At 35.7% G+C, this 21757-nt stretch overlaps 2 protein-coding genes across 9 annotated transcripts; one reads left to right on the forward strand and one right to left on the reverse strand.

The window, feature by feature from the left end:
- Positions 1–2760: 2760 nt before the first annotated feature.
- LOC147538564 (transaldolase-like) lies at positions 2761–3986 on the reverse strand. The gene is made up of 5 exons (XM_086642973.1): positions 3966–3986; positions 3838–3915; positions 3489–3586; positions 3269–3404; positions 2761–2895 (listed from the first exon to the last, which is right to left on the reverse strand). The coding sequence occupies exons 1-5, from the start codon at positions 3984–3986 to the stop codon at positions 2761–2763; spliced, it is 468 nt and encodes a 155-aa protein (XP_086499099.1).
- A 5609-nt stretch (positions 3987–9595) lies between these two features.
- Positions 9596–18730, forward strand: EMB2757 (Transducin/WD40 repeat-like superfamily protein). Of its 8 annotated transcripts, XR_015225824.1 has the most exons (17): positions 9708–9948; positions 10735–10796; positions 11119–11246; positions 12746–12808; positions 12914–12985; positions 13140–13196; positions 13491–13732; positions 14712–14770; positions 14867–14960; positions 15283–15349; positions 15512–15594; positions 15782–15873; positions 15994–16100; positions 17155–17218; positions 17793–17902; positions 18139–18201; positions 18462–18730. XR_015225824.1 is itself a non-coding variant. In XM_086642504.1 (16 exons), exons 3-15 carry the CDS (start codon positions 11207–11209, stop codon positions 17895–17897), a joined length of 1140 nt encoding a protein of 379 aa, XP_086498630.1. In that variant the 5' UTR covers positions 9667–9948; positions 10735–10796; positions 11119–11206; the 3' UTR covers positions 17898–17902; positions 18139–18508. The 8 variants fall into 8 exon arrangements, 6 of the variants coding, with proteins under 6 accessions (XP_086498627.1, XP_086498630.1, XP_086498626.1 ...); XR_015225825.1 differs by having other exon boundaries at positions 9596–10796; XM_086642504.1 differs by having other exon boundaries at positions 9667–9948; positions 12751–12808; positions 18139–18508.
- The last annotated feature ends 3027 nt before the right edge of the window (positions 18731–21757 follow it).

Below are 21757 nucleotides of genomic sequence, written 5' to 3' on the forward strand. Positions count from 1 at the left end.
GGGAAAAATCAACTGAAACTATTACAAAGATGCCTACATACAAATTAATTGGCAGAGAATCATCATCATCTTCAATGGCTTCATCACATGAAAGTCTTTACTTGAGAAACATGGAATTAATGAAAGGAGGTGGATGGAGCTTCACCTTACCACACGGGAGGCCAAACATGGGAATATTAATTGGTGTCTCTAACGTGTTCGAGAAAATGCTCCTTAGAAAAATCAATGAGATACTTGCTACATTAACAGAAAAGAGTAATGTGAAGAAAAAGAAAAGTATCTCACCACCAGTTCACTTTTTAGCTTCCGGTGAACACGAAATCGTGATATATTGGAAGATGATTTTGGAGGTCCGATTTTTCAAAGAGGATATTTTGGTATGTGCAATCTTCTTCATCCCACTAAAAGATGACGGCCGATGTCACAATTTGTTGGATGTTTCTTCACTACTGTGGATTTTACGAATCTCGTCGTGTCAAGGAGTCCGGATTATATTGGGTTCGTTAGTCCATCATTGTCTTCTACCGATTGTCTGCAAATTTTGTTCGAAGTGGGAATTACGGATCGCCATGGCGGAATTCAGAGTATACGGGTGGCTCACATTGTTTCCTTCATCGAAACGGTTCGGGACAAACCTTCTGCGGAACGGGGTGCTGATGCAGGCGCATAACACGTGGGCCCACGTCCACGCGTGCCCACGTCTCGGTCGGCCACAATAGTGGTCCTAGTTAGTTTAGGATTAGGAAATTACCTTATGTTGGTATTTCTATTATTTAGGAGTTTCTATGTTTTAGTTTCTTTAATATTTAGGAATCCTAGTTTGAGTCTATCTAGGAAAGTCTATTATCCTATAAAAGGAGGTCTAGTCTATTTTGTTATTCAGATTGAAGAGAAAACGAAATCAAAGTTTATAGTTTATTAAGTTTATTCAGTTATTTTACCGTTCTTCCTTTACTTTATTTATCGTTTTTATATTTCCGCTGCGTCTACATTAGATATATTTATGGGACACTCCTATTATTATATCTCACTCCCACTAGTCATATCCTAGATCAAATTGACAGTCTTATGTGTAACCCGTTGTAGGATCTGATCGAAGTTAGCCGCGAATTACTTCGTAATTCGACGATCGTAGTTGGTCTCTAGCTTAAACTTTACGAGCCCTAAATCAATCGGACTTGATGATCTTCTACATCAATTGTCCTATCCGACAAATTGTTCGCATTGTCACCTTGGTCGAAGGACATCTCCTTCAACTCCTTCAGTCACCTACTAAGAATTGAAAACAAGCATACATTTGAAAACCTTAATGTGAAGATTATGTTGTTACTTAATTTTTGATTTTCCACTGTACTAAGTTTTTTCTTGTGACGCTCCTAGCACAAATTACAACCGACTTTAAATTGACTAAAGTTCTGTAAATTGACTAAACTTAACAAACTACAACCGAATTTTAAATTGACTAAAGTTTTGTAAAATTTACATTTCTAAGCACCAAAAAGCAAACCCAGGAACATTTTAAGGAACAAGCACTTGGAAATTGGGAACATTACCTTCCATTGGTTTAAGACCTTCCATAAAGTTTCAATGCCAGATTAACATCTCTTCATTCTCCTACTGCAGAATAAGAGATAAAAAATTCAAATCGGATTCGATAAAATTGGACTCAAATTATTAATAATTACACCACTAACCTGTGTAGAATGAGTGGAAGGTGGAGTCTGCCAGGAAACAGTTGAGGAGGCAATATATAAATCCTTTGAACAATTGTAAAATGTGAGAAAAATTTTGCTATGAAAATTTAGAAGAATGGGCTGGTGTGGTTAATAGAGAGGTAGTGTAACTGATATGAGTAATGGTAGCGGTTTTTGAACATGAGGCAACTCTCCATTTTACAAACCACCATTTATTCAATCAATGATATTTTCATGAGCAATAATCACCATTTAATATTCATCAACTCTAAATTTGATCAAGAGGCTAGTAGATGGATCTAATGGGTGAGCATTAGTGTTGATCTGGGACGGACGGCTGGATTTATTTCCAATGTTTGTCCCAGTCAGCACTTTTCAACCTATTTTATATAATAGACTAGGGTATGGCCCGTGCCTTCGGCACGGAGCCTTTTGTGGAGCATTTACCAAGTTGCAACAGTTTCTATAGAGACGATGGGGATGTCAAATAAAACAATACATTGGGGATGTCAAATTACAGATGATGGTTATCTCTAGTATAGATATAAATAAAACAATAAGATGTAGATGTCCAATTCAAAATGATCAATCGATGGTGAATGTTAGGTGGTACCATGGTAATGACGGGTGCGCCGAGGTGTTCAGGCAAAAAGATGTTGTTTGACAAAACACACACAGAGCTTATATATCTCCGTTAAAGAGTCTTCTGCACACACACTCTTACAACCAACATTAGTCAACCAAACTACCATAGCCAGTGCCTTCAGTGGGATCCCTTTAGACCCCCAAGTTCGTACTAATTGTTTCTCGTTTTCCTTTTCATCTAAAAGAATAACATTCACCATGATTAACGGAAACCACAAAATTTATATGCATAGGCAGCGGAAACCAATATATTTTTATTAAAAGATACGGGTAAAGTGCTTGGATTGAAAAAGATCAGAACATCAAACCAGATGGCTTTATCAAAACCACAATTGGAAAGATTAACAGTTTGACACAAGTTCTTTGGATCAACAAACACAGACACCTTATTTTTTTAGGAAGACCTACTAACCTCTATTTGTTAAGCTAATAGCCTAGAATATAAAGGGCTAGCAGTTCTTATTCGATTAACATACCCATCCAGACCAGAAGCCAGGAGTTCTTCAGCTGCCGGTCCCATAGCTGCTGCAAACTTCAACTGATCCCACTTCACAAGCTGTAAAACAGAGGAACAATAATCATTTTATTTTATTATAAACTTGTTGCTTGTTACAGACTTGTTGCACTCAGGGTCACAATAATAATTTTAGTTTATTATAAACTTATTTTAGGTCTGAACCGGGTAAAACTAAAATCTGATTAACAAGCCAGATACCCATATCCTGAAATATGATTTGAGTAGAGAGGTTCCAAGATTTAATTCACCAAGAGACTAACACCACTAACACTTAGTTGCAAATTTCATAGAATTCAACAAAAGACTATGAAGTATGTCCTGTTTGAAACCAACGTAATAATGTAATGAAGAGAATCGCGAACACAACAGATTTATCTTACAGAAAAGGGCAAGAAGATCAAGAAAACTATACATTTTCGTCATTGAAAGAATGGTCCTTTGCTGAATTTGGGGATGGCCTCCTAATGAAACCGTATTTTTCATCAGGATGGGCAGGAGATCCTTTGAGTGAGTGCAATACTTTCAAAGGTGCAACAATGTAATCAACCCTGTAAACATAATAAAATGGATCTCAACCTTGTTAAATCAAGTAACCAACTGGTCCCAAGGAGATATCGAAGGTCTTATCTTACCCCAGAAGGCTAAACGAATCCTGCTTGTTTAGAAGAGCTGCTACAATTAACTTCGACTTATGTCCATATTTGTGAATGTAATTGTACGCCTTCCTAACCTGCAAACATTATGTAATTTAGCTCCATGACGGAAAGAGCCAAAGAAATGTTCGAAGGTTTATTGCCGCTCAGTAGGAAGTGCACACACAGAGTAAGAAACCAATCTGTAGTCCTCAATTACGTTTCTATCCCTATGTCTTAAATCCATCTAAATAGAGAACTTCAATTCTACAATTTATTTCCCTAAAGTATAATGAAGTTCTATCTGAGCAATGATAATGTGAAAGTCAAGATAAGAAATGCAGCTAACCAAAGCCAACCCAGGATCTTCTTCTCTTTCACAAGCAGCTTCTATCTCAACATCACCAGTGTGATTGCGAGCCTGGTCCTGAAAAACATTGTTACTATTAAATTATTTCTTCAACCAAAACTGCATACATGTGAAATATGACATGACATGTTTTTAAATCGAAGGTCTTGTGCTAAAGTTCAGCCGGAGCCTATCAGACATTAATCGTAAAAGAAAAATATATTTTGCCAAAAGCAGTAACAGATTATGAGATGAACTATAAATTATGTTAAGTAATAAATGAACTCAAACACTACATGTTATGCGCGGACGACTAATAGCAACAAAAGTAATGGAATAAATAAATTTATCCAAATTTAATGTCTTACAAGAAAAAGTTGTGCAATGTGCAAAACTTTGATTTTTGATTCGTAAAATAGCATAAATGATGAAAACAACAAAAGGGAAAAGAAGAAAGATTATTGAGAAGAATGGAAGAAAAAAGAGGGCTTAAAGCAAAATTGGTTTTAACTATTAAGGAAGAGATTTAGGTTTCAGAAACAAATTAGACAAAGAAGTAAAGAACTTAAGAAAAAGAAAGGTATATATACCTTTAAGAAGCTTGATTGTGGTCCTGTGGAGATATTGAATTACATCCTTCCACTAAAGAAGGATGAAAGTGATTATTAGAGAAAAATATTAGAAAAATAATCAAATGAAGACAGGAAAAAAACCTCGCTCGTGAAGTCGTCCACATAAACCAAATGGGGGTTTCATCTGTTAGGGTATCTCCCGAGCATATTTAAATGCATCTCAGAGCCGAGTTTCAATGAGGATACAGATATAGTAACAAAAAAAATAAAACCATTTAGGGTAAGCATTTAATGATAACATGTATCGTGTTATATATATAATAAAATCTAAAGGTTGACATTAGTTCTGATCTGGGACGGACGACCAGATTTACCTCTAGTTTATATTACGTTTATATAATATTCCTGTGTATTGTAGCAGAAATATCTTCTGAACCTAGACATGTGTGACCTCCCTCCATTTTCTCTAACTGTTATTAAGGTCTAGGACTGACGTGACAACTCATGTTTATTTCGCCTTGTGAAAGATTGTTATGGTTGCTCATCCATCATCCAATTCAGCTATGAACGGATCTGTGACATAACTTTAATCGCTATTATAGTTCAGTGTTATAGTAAGCTTGCTACTATCTATCAAACTATGTAATGCCTTATCTTGCAGCTATATTGGTGTTCGAAAAAGATAAGTCTGAACAGCTGGGAAACATTTGTTTGTGAAGTGTATGATGAAGGTGCATTTTTTTTATTACACATTTCATCAAACACATAAGTGACACATCAAACAAATTTCTACTCTATATATCAAACTATGTAATGCCTTTCTTGCAGCTATATTGGTGTTCGAAAAAGATAAGTCCGAGCCGCTGGGAAACATTTGTTTGTGGAGTGTATGATGAAGGTGCATTTTTTCTATTAGACATTTCCTCAAACACATAAGTGACAGCATCAAACAATTTTATACTCAATCATAATAACCATCAAATATATAGGCAAAAATGGCATTAGGATCCATAGAATTTATGAAGGCTGAGAACCAAAGGAGCAACCAGTAGGAGCAAACAGAATCAAAGGAGTAAACAGTTTCAAAATTTCTTAAACTGTTGGTGTGAATCAGAGATCAAATGAGAAAAAAAAACTAACCTTCACAAAGAAACATTCGCAAAGAAACACTAACCTTCTACTCAAAGAAACATTCACAACGATCAAATCTAATTTATCAATGAGAAGATACTAACATTTCTTGATGTGGCCTGAACAACAAACCTTTCTCAATCAAAATTCTAAACTGTCTACAAAGGAAATATGATTTCAGAGTGGCTCTTAGTCAAGGAGATGAGATGTTCCCGGTGAACCGAGAAGATGCGTAGAAGATACAATTCAATGGCTATCTCATATCAACCAATCTAACTTAAAATTCATTTAAAACACTAACATCAAGTAATTCTAACGTAATATACACATGAAGTAATATATTATGTACAAGCGAAGATCGATAACATTCGAAAATCTACTAAATCTTACATAATAACATCAAGTGAGAGTTTTGAGATTACACACTTGATACAATGACTACGCATACTAAGGAAGATTTGATTTCCTTCTCCAGTTTATATACTGACACATTCATGAAGGATTTTCTTTCATGGCATTTCCTATCAGAATCAAAATGCAGCATATCCAACAGAATCTCAACTAAACCACTATATTGAGTTATCAAACTTTCAACATTTCACTTTCAAATAGAGCAATAAGATAGCAAGCTAAATTGTAATCCAATCAAATGAAGTTGTTAAATTGAAAAACTTACCCAGTAGAATCAGTAACTTCCCTTGAAATCTTTATCTTCTCAGTCGTTCCTTTATGCAAATCCTCCAAACTACAAGATAGTGTTTGTTCAATTGGAGAATCCACCACCACGAGATCCACCCATATCTCCCGTCCCACACCATAAGGACTCTGCTTCCAAGTTTGAATTTAACCCTATAACACTTTCCATGATCTATTACACTCAAGGAAGAAACAGTAATAACCCAATCAAATAGAGATGATTTTCAACAACTCAGTTTTAGGGAGAAATAATGATAATGAGGGTAAAATGAAAGGGTGTATTAAAAGTGCATGAATTTGATAACGGAAGGAGGACGAAATCGATTAACAAACATTATTTAATGGATCAGAGGAGCATGAGTGGATGAATGGGGTTTAGGCGTTTCATCTCAACAAATGTGATTATAGAGAGGAAACGTTTCCTTACTAATGGGCTTTCGACGTTTCCTTTTAGAGTCAGAGTAACGTAGGTAGTAAAAGAGAGAAAGATAGAGAGAAAGTTTTTCTCGTTAATCTGGTCGTTAGAATTAATCATAACCGTGTAGATTATAAATGAAAGAGTTAAACGGTCCAGATTAATTGACTTGTTTACTTTCTTGTATGAAGTGGCTAAGTAGGTGAACTAATTTTCAATTTTTAGGGTAGGTAACGGATCTAAAGGTCAAGGCTTAATAAGAAACGCAACGAATGGTCAGATTTATGTTTCGGTTTGTCCCAGTCAACACAAAACATTGCGTTTTGTTATATAGATAGTCGTAGTGAACAATGAAGCCTGATAAGTAAGGTGTTGTTTGTTTTTCTAACTTTTCAGATCTGAAATCTGAATTAAGTCATAATTCAGATTTCAGATGTTTATTTTCTTTATTTAACAAAATCTGAATTTTTGTCTGAATGACTTAGATGTCTGAAATGGCTGAATAAAGTCCCAATCTTTTCAGACTTTAAAACAAGTCTGAAATAGTCTCCCATCATCTGAAAATATTAAAAAGACAAAAACACCCTCGTAAAATCAATGTAATCCTTCTCAATCTCCATCTTCAAAATTCACCGACACCACACCACCACCCACACACCACCGCCGACCACTACCAAAGAAAAAATAACCTACCATCACTGATCACAAATTAACAATCAAATACCTAAATTTAGAAATGGGAAATCCAAAAAGAAACCCTAAAAAACAAGAAGGTGATCTTCCTTCGTCTAGCTTCTGGATGTGTAGATCTTCAAGGGTCTTCAATCTCTTTACCATCTTCTCCTTCGTCTAGCATCTGTGTGTGTAGATCTTGAAGGGTTTTCGATTTCTTCGCCAAATCCTTCATCACAAACAGACCAAGACGACTGTGGTTCTCCCAAACCCTAACGTTGATGACATGAATATCCAGTTGAATCTAAATCAAATGGGGCAGTGAAGAGTTAATAGAGAGAGGAGAAGAAGGTAAGAAAGAGATAGTTGGGGTTAGGGTTTGTGAACTGGGATCTGGGAAGGAGGAGGAGGAGGCAGCAGATTGAAACGGCAAAGGTAAAAAAATTAGGGTTATGAAATTTAGGTGTTGTTTGAAAGGATATAAAAGATAAAAGAGATATTTTCTTACCCTATAAGTCAGTTTTTATATAAAGGGATATAAGTGTCAAAAATAAAATTCAGATCTAACCATTCAGATCGGAAAACAAACATTCTAACTTATAAATTGATTTAGCCAATTCAGATTCAGTCAATTCAGTTCAGCCAATTCAGATTCAGCTAATTCAGATTCAGACCCTAAAAAAAAAAACAACACCTAAGTCTTAGATCTGCTCCTTTAGGTTTTTTTTCTTATTTTAATTTCAATTTCTTCTTTCACAAATTAGATCCCTAAATGTTTTCCTTCCGGTGTTTATCTTGTTTGGTGGTTAGGATCTTTTCTTTGTTTAGTTTCTTTCTATTTTGAGCTTTCAAGTTCTTCACAAATCTCTCACTTTTCTTGGATAGGCTACAAACCATTTTTTCTTGGTTCTACACTATCAGCCATGAGGTAAATCCTCCACTACCATGCCTTTGGTCTTCACGACACGTTGTTTGGCGTTTTGATCCAGGGGTCGTCCTGTACCTAACACAAATCAACCGACCTTCTCCTCTTGCATATCTTTTCGCTGGATTTACACGTCGGAAAACACCCCAAATTTCGTCGACCATCTTTTGCCAATTTGGTGCATGGTCAACTCAACATCCAGGAAAGAGACATTTGTCTTTCATTTATTCCCATTCTTCTCAAGGGTTGAATCAACGTTTATTCTCTCACATGAGTTGGCCTCCAACATGGGCATCACTTATAATTGGTCTCTATTTCACTGGGCCCAATTTACTTCAGGGACCATTTACATTTTATATGGTTGGGCCCAATCAACTTATCTCATGGGTGCTCCCTTCGACCCAGGAGAGTACAGGAGGTCTATGCTCTTACTTATCCTGGGTTGGCCTTTTGATACTTTCAAGACTATACCGACTCTTTTAGAAATGGTATGGACTTCGATTTTGGTTAGCGTTATTTTTTCGGTCTTGGCTTTGAACATTCCTTTAACCAGTTTTGGTTCTCTATCTCACTTCTCCCCCTTCGCAGTTTACCTGCGCTTGTCTAATTGGTTATGTCGAGTTTTTTCGTCGGGACTTCGTAAGTAACCCTTGTTACCAGGTGTCAGATTATGATCTTTTTAGATCATGGTGGGGTATAATTTCTTTTTCGAGAGAAGTCTGGTTAGGTACCCTGGAATCTCCGGATTCCTTCTTTAAGAAATCACATGACTTCCATGAAGTTATGTGTTTCTGTTTCCATTTGTTTCTTGTGGTGTGGTTTTAACTATTACATGTTTTAAGGTGGTGGCATTGCTTGAGGTTGTTTTGTGTAAGTTGCTCACCGAAAGATATGTTTGTTCCTTTCGAACGATTTTGGATACGGTCACAAGTCGACAGGAAGAATGCTAGTTTTGAGAAGCTCGAAGAAGCTTTACTTATTGCTGTGAAAATTACAAGTCAGCGAGTGTGCTTAGTTACTGTTCCTTACTCTGATGTTGTAATTTTACTTCTCATTCTGTAAACTCTATTTTATAATACAACATTTACGCGTTAAAAAAATTATTAAGATCAGAAGATATAATGGTCTTTGGGTCATTGTTTTTTTTTTTTAGAAGACGACTACGATCTACGTACATCGTGATATTTGACATTTGATACATCATAGATGTGATAAGCTCGATAACTGCCTATTCAAACATTAACAACACCGGGCCTATAGCCCAACAAAGACAATGGCCTGAAGCCCAACAACTTTATTAATACCTGCATAATCCTAATTCAAATAATCAAAGATTCCACCTTTTCTGGGATTCGAACCTGGGAAGATTTCTGGAGTTTATGTCAACACCTTGGAGCCACTTGGGCTACTGTTGACCTTTGGGGCATTGGGAGACAGTCAAGCTTATGTTTTTTTTTTTGTTGAGAGAGAGTCAAGCTTATTCGAAATTTCGGAAGAGGAAACAAAAGAAGAGAAATCAACTCCTTTACTTGTACAAGCAAATAGAATAATTTGAACCCTAGTTTCAATCCAAATCATCCTCAGTTAAATCAATAAAGGAACATCAATCAAGAACAAACAATTACCCCACCAAAAAAGTTTACGAATTCAACAACAACATCGATGAAATCCGTAATCGTTATTGAAGGAAAAAAGTAGAGGTTTATCTTCTCTCTGTGTTTTCTCATTTATTTCTTCAGAGATTAAGACCCTAATAAATTTGATATAGATTCTACTCGAGTTTTTGAGATAGTAAAGAAAAGGGTTCATTTATTTCTTATTCATATCAGTATTCTCTTAAAATTCCTCAATGAAGAAGGTCTAAATGAATAATGTCTGGTAAATGTTTGTTGAAATTCCTCAATGAAGTAAGTGTTCTAGTCGAAAGAACTTGATGGGGTTAGTTTCAGTCTTTCATGGCCAATTGGGTAATCGCTCACTTTTAGTAAAATTTCTTAAAATTTTCTAGTTCTTTTGTAGTCTGATTGAATTATTCTACATCGATAATTGGTCATTAAATAGAAACTCAATAAGATTGATTTTTATTAATTTTTGATAATGGTTTGCTTATTAAGGTTGCTACTATTGTTTAGTTGTTGTTTGTTTACCAAATAGACCGTGGGATTTTGGATTCAGGAATCAAGGATCACAGAATTACGAAAATTCTTTTGGTTCATGATTCCTTCATCTCAGACACATCATTAACTTTTCCCTAATGTACAAGACCATCATCGCCTTACTGTACTGCACTATTGAACGTACATATAGCTCATTCCCCATAGCCCATATTTGTGAGACCGAGATGCTTCATTATTGTGCAAAAGGCTTATCGGTTGCAAGATATGGACAATACAATTTTTTTAATACCAATTCCAGTAAAAGAGACTTTTGACTCTAAGAGGTATAACTTGACGTGGTATTTTGCTGGTGGGAAATCATTTTCACAGACTTTCATCTTCCAAGTGAGTGAAGAGGACATTCAACTGTTAAAGCTTCTACAGAATATACGGTTTGTCTTTCATCTGTTCTTCTTCAAATTTTCAACTCCAATTAACTGCAGCATACTTTATTCACTTGATCAACCTAAACTCCATGTATTTTTTGTTGAAACTACCTAAACTCCATCGATAAAACAATGATCTTTTATATTAATTAAATTTATAACTTTTTCTAACTGAAACTGTGATCAATTTCTCCAAATTCGTTTATTTTCTTTAGTTTTAATTGGCAAAAACTGCAAGTCCTTACTTCTACTTGGATTTTAACAATGAACACATGATAATTTTTTTTATCAGATTTCATTGCTCTATAATGATTCAATATGGTTGCAGAGTTCCGAATAGTATTTGAATATGGGCTCGAAACGTCCAGCTCCAGATCCTATTGCGGTGTTAAGAGGACATCGTGCTTCTGTCATGGATGTGTGCTTTCATCCATCTAAACCTATACTATTCTCTGGGTAAAGCTCTCTCACTATTGTAATAGATGCTTTTTGCCAGAGTCGATTAGAGTTGCAAGTAGAGTTTTATTTTGTACTCATGGGTAAAGGGAAACCAAACCCTTTATGTATAAGTCTTACCATGGAAATTTAGATGAACAAACATAGAGACAATATGGCTTACTTGGTAGAGAAATGTTCCCCCTCTTAGGGTCTTACTCAGAATTTGACTCAATATCTGATGTGGTATGTTTATAATCGCATCAACTGTTTTTTGGAAATCTTAGTATTTAAAATGAAATGTACAGACTGTGCCGTCAATGTATTGAGTAAGATTGTGAGTATAAATCTAAGTGATTGTAGCATTCCCCTAATTGGTATACATCATAGCTACTTACAAGTATTCACAGTCAAGGTTCTTTTGCATGTACTTTGCTATGATTGTGTAGTTTTCTTTCTTTTTTCTCTATGGAAAAAGGTAATATATTATTGTTGATTGGTTTGAAGTTATCGATAAATAAGATTTCTTTAAGTAACTTCGTTTACTTTTGTCCAAGTCATTCCTCTTTTTAGACACAAGGTGTTTGGGAGGCCACCAAGTAAATATATTAGAGATTAAGATATCCGAGGATGACAAAACTTTCTCCCAATAGATATCAGTAAAGATACTTCCTGCAGTGGCCCATAAGTATAGAACTATTTGACTTTATTTCTTTCTCTAAGATCTAGTCTGCTCTCTAGCCACAGTTCCAAGAAGTAGCAAAGCGGATCATTTGAGATACGAATTCTTGATGTTCTGCATTTTACCAGTGCTCCATTGCCAAGATGAGATTTCAATGCTCATTTAATGTGGCCAGATTGTTTTATAGATTGGTTATGGAAATGGTTCCACACTGCCCATTAAACACAACTGAGGAACATATGTTTTGCATTCTCTTCATCCTACTGGAGAAGAATACATCTATTCGGCAGAGTAAATAGTCGAGATTTCAGCATATCTATGGTAAGGAATGAGTTGAGAAGAGCTTCCCTAATCTTGAAAGGTACCTTAGTGGGCAACTGCGCATATATCTCCTTCATTCCTTCGTATAGGGGTACAATTGATCTTGTCCCCTCCAGCTCTTTCCAAGTTCAAAGTATAGCACAAACTGAAAAAGAAAATACTGCCTCGGTGCATTTCTATCTTCTCTCATCTCTGTCATAGTTGTTTTCTAACATTAGTTGTAAGCTTGTTGTGTTGAAAAGATTGCAATGCATTCATATGAAATTGATAAAATAGGGTTCAAATCTTTGCTGTTTTTATGTGCCTACGAATATAGTCATTTGTCACCCTCACTTGAAGCATTTTTACCTCACATGTTCTTTTGAGCTATCCCGTTTTTGGGTTTCTTCAATATATTCACTGAAGGACTGTAGAGTATTGATATTTTAATTTTGTACTAAGAAGAGCTGATTGTAGAAAAAATGTAGCAGTAATAAGTAATAACAAATGAGGGGTACTTTTGTGGCCAATAATGCAGGGCAGCTGATGGTGAGTTGCGGATTTGGGATACAGTTCAGCACAGGACATTGTCGTCATCATGGTGCGGTTATCATGTTCATTTCTTCACAGGGATACACTGATATTAGTTTCAGGTTCCAAAACTTGTGTACATCATGCAGTAACTGTGGTGGATGATGGAATGCAGGGTGCATACTGCGGCTCATGGGATTATTGCTGTTGCTGCAAGTCCTCTGATCGGCAATAATAAAGTTATCAGGTGCTGGATACTTCTGCGCTCTTATTGCTCACTAAGAATAAGTTTGATTTCAACATTTCTAAAATGAATTATTATATGCATGTTTCTACATGTATTTTGAACTCAATCATGCAAAGTTTGCGAATTCCAACGCTGTGGTTTGTAATGCATGTAGCCAGGGTAGGGATGGAACTGTTAAGTGCTGGGATATCGAAGGTGGAGGATTACCTAAGTACTTGCTCTCACCTCATCTTTTATACTTTCTTTCTGTCAAATTTTAACTTCTTTAATTGTGAAAGAATACTTTTATCCGCGAAGGTTTTACTTTGGCAATTTTGTTGGTTGTCCTCGATAAATAATAGTGCATGTCTTCTGCTATATGTTGTCAATAAATTTCTAAATTCAAATGCTTTCCTATATCTGACTCTGCTGTATATAGTTTTTTTTGGTTTTTCATGAAGTTAGTAAGTTCACATGTTTTGTTTTTATAAGCCTGCAATTGTTTTTTCTGTTTTACTTTTAACAGGACGCCTTCCCTTACAATCAAAACAGGCTCTTACCATTTTTGCAAGCTTTCTATAATGAAGAAGCCATCTCGTTGTTTGGCAGAAGCTGCAGATTCATCTTCTACTAATGCATTCACCAAGCATTTGGGTTCTGTTACAGAAACCAGAGGACATAATGATAATTTCGATTTGGAGGCAAGGGACCTGGTTGATGCAAGAACTCTTGGTGGTATTACTGGTGAAAAGTCCAAAGAAGGTCCAGGTGAAGCAAATTCCCAAATGGAAAGCTTTTGAATCATGCCAACTAAACCTTTTCAAATAACTTCTTCATATTTTAAAAGTATGATGTGTTAGATATTATTAGGACTTAGGACAACTGATGAAGAGATTAGGGACCGTCTAGCCACAGAAGAATTCTTGGTTAAAGGTATCCGCGTTGGTCTTCTCATTCTCAGTCACTGGGAGAGACCAGTCCTTACACCATCCTATTGATATTACTGGTTGAACCCTTTTGTCTCGGATATCTGAAGCTGGTACATAGATATTTAAAGCTGAACGTATTAAGGCTCAAAATTGATCTCAAGGCCAGTTAAACAGTATTAGCTTTACTAGGTTGATTGCTAGTTCAGTCCTTAAATAATATAGGAAGGTCATTTCTCTTCTTTATACTTACAAGGCCGAGTTGAATCTAGTTTTGTCTATACTCAGAGCTATATGATAATTTGTACTTAACCTCCTAGGCTCTAAAGCCATTTGATTTGTGGATAGGTCAGATGACTGATTTGCTGATGAACTCAGGCAGTATCTAATGCAAGACTTTAGTTAAATAATGTCTAATGTGGTATTTATCGTTTTCTAATTTTATTTTTTTTCCCGAAAAGGTTGTAATCTAATATACTAGACTGTCTTTTGTGTCTTAATATTGTTGTACCGACTAGTAACTAGTAATGTACTTCAGGGACATTATATATATATATATATATATATATATATATATATATATATATATATATATATATATATATATGTATGTATGTAAATGTGTAAGAAATTTTATTAGTTTTTGTATTTAACAAATATATATCGTTTACTCACTCCAACTGGTCTCTGACTATCCGACGTACCACTAATCCCTGGTTAGGCGACTAGCCTCCAACTTATATATGGAGAATATTGTTTCTTCTCCCAGTGCATAACATGCTATGCAACTGTACTAATTGATTTTGTATCTTGCTTGTTAGTTAATGCCCCAGCCGAAGAATTAAAATACGTGGCCGTAGCAGGGGAGCAATCTTCTGATGTATGTAACTTTTCACAGCTATATTCATTTCCTTGCTTGTCCCATTCTTTATTCATTATAAGAGAAGAGTCTATTTCCCATGTCCTTCACTATTAGGTTGAGATTTGGGATCTCAATACTGCAGAAAAGTTAGCACGTTTTCCTCAAATTTCAAGTGGAAGCTCCGTGAATAATTATGCAACATCAAGAGGTTAGTTTATGATTTTTGTATCGTAGGAGTTTAGAAGCTTTCTTGTTTCATGCTGGATTGCTACTTTTACTAGTTCTTAGTTGCAAGTTATTATAATTTTCTGCCAGGTCAATAGACCATTACAACATTTCTGTGACAGATCTAGTTATAAATATATGCTCACAATTGATATTGCTGAGCATTAAAGATGATATGCACTTTCTTCAATTTCTTCCTCTTCATGTTATTCCGTTCCGTCTCTCTTATCAAGAAAACATAGGTTCTCTAGATAGTGTGTCTTAAATATGTAAAGCTTTGATATCTACCTTATATTTCATGGCAGGAATGTGCATGGCCGTTCAAGCTTTTTTACCATCTGAATCTCAGGGATTTTTAAATGTTTTGGCTGGGTTTGTTATACTTATCCTGGATCTGTTCGCTTTCTGCACTATTAGGACCTCTATATCATGTTTTACATCATAATCAGTCTTTGTTGTCTTTTATAACAACAGATACATTGCTGTTTTTAGCTGTATGAAAATTTAAACAAGCGTTGTTTTTACACGTCACAGTTATGAGGATGGAACAATGGTTTGGTGGGATATAAGGAATCCGAGTGCTCCGTTGACTACTGCAAAATTCCATTCTGAACCAGGTTTGCAATTTCATGGAGTCTGTCTGCTCTAGATCATGTTGATAGTAACTGTTTTGTTTAGGATGTAGTTTTCTTTTTTAATATGTTTAGGATTTAGTTGTAACTTGTAAGTAATATATTCTTCTTCTGCTCAATTGGTTTGATCAGATTCTTCGTTTTAAATGTCTTTTTATTATGTGTTATGCAGTTTTAAGCGTCGCTGTTGATGATCAATGCACTGGCGGCATTTCTGGGGCAGCAGATAGCAAAATTGTTTTATTTAGTCTGGATCACCAGCTGGTAATATATGTTTAAGCTCATCGTGATTGCACTATCTTAACAAATTTTTTGTTTAAGAATTAGAAAATTTGTCGTTTTGACTTTTTAAGAGCATTTGCTCATCGCTGTTATATGGCGCAGGGTACGTGTTCGGTTAAGAAAGAAATTAGTTTGGAGCGACATGGTATTGCTGCAACCTCGGTCAGAACAGATGGGAAAATTGCTGCTACTGCTGGATGGGATCATAGGTCTTTATTTCGCCAATATCCTTTCTCCACCTCTGAAATCTTTGACTAGACTACTTGACATGCATATTGTTTTCTAATATTTTTTTCCGTGTAGAGCTTCATATGCGGAATGCTAGGAATCTCGTGTGTACTATGTACAATATAATGGTTTATCGGGAAGTAATAATGACGTTATAACTAAAGAAAGAAAAATAGATGCGTTTATATTGGATTTTTTGGTTGTCATGTATAATTCCTCGTACCTGAGATGTTCATGTCACGTAATGATTAGATTAACTAGGCTAAGATAAGCTTTAAGGTTGTTTAGTAGGAAGGATTTCTGAATGAGGGTAGCCCAATTCAGACATTCTAGTTGCACCACAAGCTCTTGCTTAACCTTTGCCAATGCTCGTGCTACACTTCCGGAGATGCTTTTGCTAGGATTTCGTGTGACACTTATCTATCACCTTCGGGCGTCAAAAGCATACTAGAATTTCAGAAAGTGCCTGCAAAAGCTCAGACCAAGGTGAACGTAAAACAAGTAGTGTTCAAGCGTCGATAAAAGTGCATGTAAAGCGTTGGTTGGAGGCTGGAGCATGTGACTCCATAAATAAATCAACTTGTCTGAACTCTTGTCATTTACAAATCCTTCCTCATAACAGACCCTTAATTTATTTGTGGATTTCATATGCAAAAACTAAAATAAAATGAAATGAATGAAAAGGATAATACTGATTTATTATCCATGTCATTTTGTGTCTTATTTGAGTTTCCATTTTACGGTGAGGACCTGATAAGCCCCAATTTGTAAAACCTTGCTTGTTATTTTATCTTCTGTTTGATTTATTTAATTACAAACTTTGTTATTCAGCCTTTTAACATGTCCAAGAATGCTGGTTTCTTGACTGATCATAGCAATCATATTTCTGTTCTCCTTCATGTTTGCCTACATAGCAAGAACCATTTATCAGAGTTGTCTCGTACATGCTTTGTTTACTTCATAGTTTATTATCCACAACAATCTTCGATTACTTTTCATGATTTACTGACTAACCTCTCTTTTGGTTCACAACAGAGTTAGAATCTACAATTACCGCAAAGGGAACCCTTTGGCAATATTGAAGTATCACAGTGCTATGGTATGTCATAAATTTTATATGGTTGTGATTCGAGAACTAAGTTTCAAAAACTCTTACTTAGGGATTCTCAACATTTTTCTCCAATTCTGCCTGTTAAATGGTTGAAATCATGCCAGTTCCGAAAAAAATAGAATGAAAATCGTGGCTTGGTTTCTTTAGCTTTCATGCAAGTTGTCTGTTCAGGTTGTCTTGTCAAAATCATGATAGGATTAGAACTTCAACATTTTTGCTCTCCAGCTATGCGAATTAGAGAGATGTGCTATATTTTTCTGGAAGTCTGAATTGTAAAACGATGTATGCAGTGTTGAAGAATTATGTTTTAGTTCATTCTATTTCTATGCATCGTAAGTTAATCAATCATGAGTTTAAACGATAGAGAGCCAATAGGTTGATGATGTGAATATGCTCTATCCAGCTAGTAGACAAACTCGACACGCATATCTGGGCCCTACAACAGCTCGACCTATATGTCTGCGAGCCGTTAGGCCTGTTGGGGTTATTCCTTCTGCTGCATTGGTCAGACGAGTCTGACATAATTAAACGGCTGAAATGTGTTTTTAATTTCATTTTGCAGTGTAACTCCGTGACATTTTCACCGGATTGTAAACTAATGGCATCATCTTCAGAAGATGCGACTATAGCACTCTGGGAACTCTACCCACCTCGAACGTTGACATGAAGAAGGTAAACAAACATCTTCATATGGCAACATTCCTATCATTTTTTCTCGATTTATCATCTCTTTTGGCCCTAAACATATTCGAATAGTAGTAATCTACGTTGGTGCTTGTAGTTTACTAGTTTCATGGTAAAAAAAAGGTTTTGCATTTTATGTGTGGATAGTTTTAATACAGTAGAAAGTGTTATCTCTAAATCGTTTAATCTATTATATGATATAGTTTTATGATATCTATGTGCAGTTTAGAGCAGAAAAATTTCCCGAGTAAGGATTCCAAAGAATTGATGAACTCCTAACGACAACAGTGGAATTTGGAGGTGTTCTTAACCCATTAGAAGAAATTCCAGCACTCTTAAGAGCTATTTATAACTAGTTATTTAGAGAGCACCTTTTTTATATTTACAAAGTTTTTAAAACATTGCTAAATTATAATCTACTAACATGTAAGGACTCCATTGTTTGTTTTGTTCATCACAGAACAACTCCTTCCTCCCAAAATTCTAAAACATCTTATAGCTTACAAAATCTAAATAATCTTGTGTCATATAACAATAATGGAATTAGGCTTTCTATTTTTAATTGTTACCAAGGAATTAGGATTTCAATTGTCATTGTGATTTTGGAAGATCGTGACGATATTATTTAGGCTTTTCTGTTCCTCTCTGTACAAAATTTGTATCGTTCAACACTAATGAAATTAGAGAATCTATATAGATAAAATTTCCTTTCAACAACAAAAAAAGAAGATAGAATTTGCTAGTTTTAGCTATGGTCAATGAGTATTTTAATGTGGACTTTTATCTCCTGAAATTAATAAGAAATCGATTAAGGAAGATGATTCTTTTCAGAAGATAAATATATAGTAGAAGATGACATTTTGTTGTTGAAAATTAGCCTATTTTTTTGTCTGGGGATGATGTTTATTCTTTTGTTGTTTGTGGCCGATTTTGTACTTCTTTCTAAGCTCAAGCGATCCCTCGTTTTTTTAGACGTGCAGTAAGATTAAGAATTTCTTGTATAGGAGAACACCGAAAATTGGTGAAACTGAGGTACATTAACCGAAAATTTTGGATAAAAAAGTGGTCGAAAAACTTCCTTGTCAAAAGCATTTGTAGGTCGAAAGTTTTGAGCCTATGATAATAATAACCAAACATTTCTGACTTAGAAGTGAATTTTTTTAGAATAACAATGAAAAATTAATCTTACATTTAGAAACATGTCTTCAATTAAAAAGTTGTTAATTGGGTCAAACAATTAAGTCTTAGTAGTTGGACTCAAGGATGTTTTTTCGGTTGAAATGGAGTCGTGGATGCTAACTTCCACCATTGATGACTTCTATTAATGTAGCTTCTCTCAACTAGTTCAACACAAAAAAAAAAAAAAAGAAAAAAAAAAACTTCTCAATATCAACTTCCTCCATTAAAATAACAAATATGAACTATTTAAGTGATACTTTGGGTTTGGTGGTGTTCACATATATCTAATGCCTTCACTCTTTTACAGCATGAAATTTCCATAATTTTAAAAATAAAGAATATAATTACATATTGTTATGAAGATACTAAAGGTGCAAGGTCTCTCAAAAGTTATGAAGTATTTCAACTTCTGAGATTTGTAACTAAGTCACATATTGTTAATTTTAATAAAAAGATATTCATTACTCATTATTTAAATGCTACCTTAAAAATTTGCATTCTCAAATTGGGTAAGATCTTTATAATGTATAATTGTGTGTTGTCCGGAGATGTAACGTAACCGTTATGGATTATTTTTTTCTTTAGACACTGACCAAGCCAATGTTTTGGCAAGGGTTTCGCTAACTCACCTGTAACGTTTTGACACTTCCTAAATTTGAGCGGACACCTATAGTTGAGATTTCAATTTTTTCCAGAAGTCCTCAAAAGTTACTGATATTGTCCTTGCTTTAGATACTCAAGTCAAACACAACGAGTACGAACTTTATTTCTTGGTAAATGCTCCACAAACCCATCAAAAAAGAGCTCGGCACTTACCAGACTTGAGTGCTTAAGTTAATCTAATGGAAATTTGAATTACCAAAGCACAAAAAAGTAAAGAAAAACAAAATTACCGAGTATTTTTTTTGTAAATAAAACTTAGATTTTTTTTGTCTCATATTTGGCGGGGTGGATTTAGTTTGCTTGGATCGAACAATAAAACTCAACTGAATCAAATCGAACCAGGCCTATCCAAATTGGTTGGCCCTTTTTGGTTGGTTTGGCTTCAATCAGTGATTTTGCGAATCCTTCATTGACTGGTTTGGCTTTGGCTTCAATCGAACCAACTGAACCCTGCTCACGTCTAGTTCTCTTCTACTACTATATAACACCCACTCGTCTCTTCTTAATTTCACTAGCTCTCAGTTCACAACACCAAAATACATTTACCAAATTAGCATCTTCATTGATTATTTCATGAGAAGTTCTTTAAGGAGAGAACAAACCCTGACAACCTCAGCTGCTGATTGTACTAATGCCTTATACTCAGCTTCTGTAGATGACCTTGAGACTGTAGGTTGCTTCTTAGCAGACCAGCCAATTGGATTACCAGCCAAGTAGATAATGTAACCACCCATTGATCGACTGTCAAGAGGACTTCTAGCCCAATCAGCATCAGCATAAGCATGGAGTTCAAAAGATGATGTTTGGAGATCCTAATACCATGATCAATTGTACTCTTTAGATACCTTAAAATTCTCTTGGCTGCATTTAGGTGAACATCAGTAGGTTTATGCATAAATTGGCAGACTTGGCTCACAGCAAAGTTTATATCTGGTATGGTCCAGGTAAGATATTGAAGTGCCCCAACAATGCTTCTATAGACAGTGGGACCAGAGAGATAGGAACCATCAGTAGGAAGAAGCTTTGCCTTAGCTGCAAGTGGTGTAGAACATGGTTTAGCCCCAGACATACTTGTTTTCTCTAGGAGATCAAGGATGTGTGAGGGTAGGAAATCGCGGGTCAAGAAGTCAGCTGGACCGGGCCGTTGATCGGATGTCGAACCTCCACCTGTTAATAATTTTGCGGGCACCAACGACGTCTTTGGACTTAACCTGTGACAAAAGAGACAACAACGCACATGACCGTGAGATCTTAGGGGACACCGGGATGATGCCGACTTAAGGGGGCTCCGACGGTCAAGTCAGTAAACTTGGTAAATAATAAATCAGAAGTATAAACCAGAGTTCGAGTTGTGGAATTAAATATGTTGCTAGAGCAAGACAGTCATTGGGAGAAAAGGTGATATAGCCGGCTGTATGTCTGCCTAGTTCTCTGGTCGTAGAGTGAAATGAAGCTCTAGCACCCCTTAGTCGTGTGGAGAGAGAAATGAACGGTAGTCTGATCGTCCTTCCTTGTTTGTCAGGTCGTTAGGAGAGAGATCACTCGTCTTCCTTGAGCAGGCGGTCGTTTAGGAAAGAAAAGGATCGCTCGTCTTCCTTGATCGCTTAGGAGAGAGAAGGATTGTTCGTCTTCTTTCAACAGGTGATCGTCAGGTGAGAGAATGATCACTCGTCTTCCTTAAACAGGAGAAGGGATGATGGTAACAACAGTCGTTGGTTAACTACCAAAGATTTGGATGACTAATCTGAGAAAGAAAATAGGTGGTTCACTGATTGCAAGTGAGTTTAAAAGTCGGGTGTTGTTATCCGGAGTTGGATTGCCTTAGTCGATTACCAGTTAATCCTTATATAGAGTTTTGTGGTCAACTGTCCGTTTTGGTCAACCGTCACCTGGTGGTGAGCTGTTGTCTTGAGTATGGTAACGCATGGAGTTATTACCATGAATAGGGATATCGCAACTCCCATCCAACGGATATATTGGGGATATTGTCATCTTGAATGA

This window comes from Eschscholzia californica, unplaced genomic scaffold (assembly GCF_041429995.1).
Source record: "Eschscholzia californica isolate CP2 unplaced genomic scaffold, dmEscCali1.0.p SCAF_5, whole genome shotgun sequence".
NCBI classification, from domain to species: domain Eukaryota; kingdom Viridiplantae; phylum Streptophyta; class Magnoliopsida; order Ranunculales; family Papaveraceae; genus Eschscholzia; species Eschscholzia californica.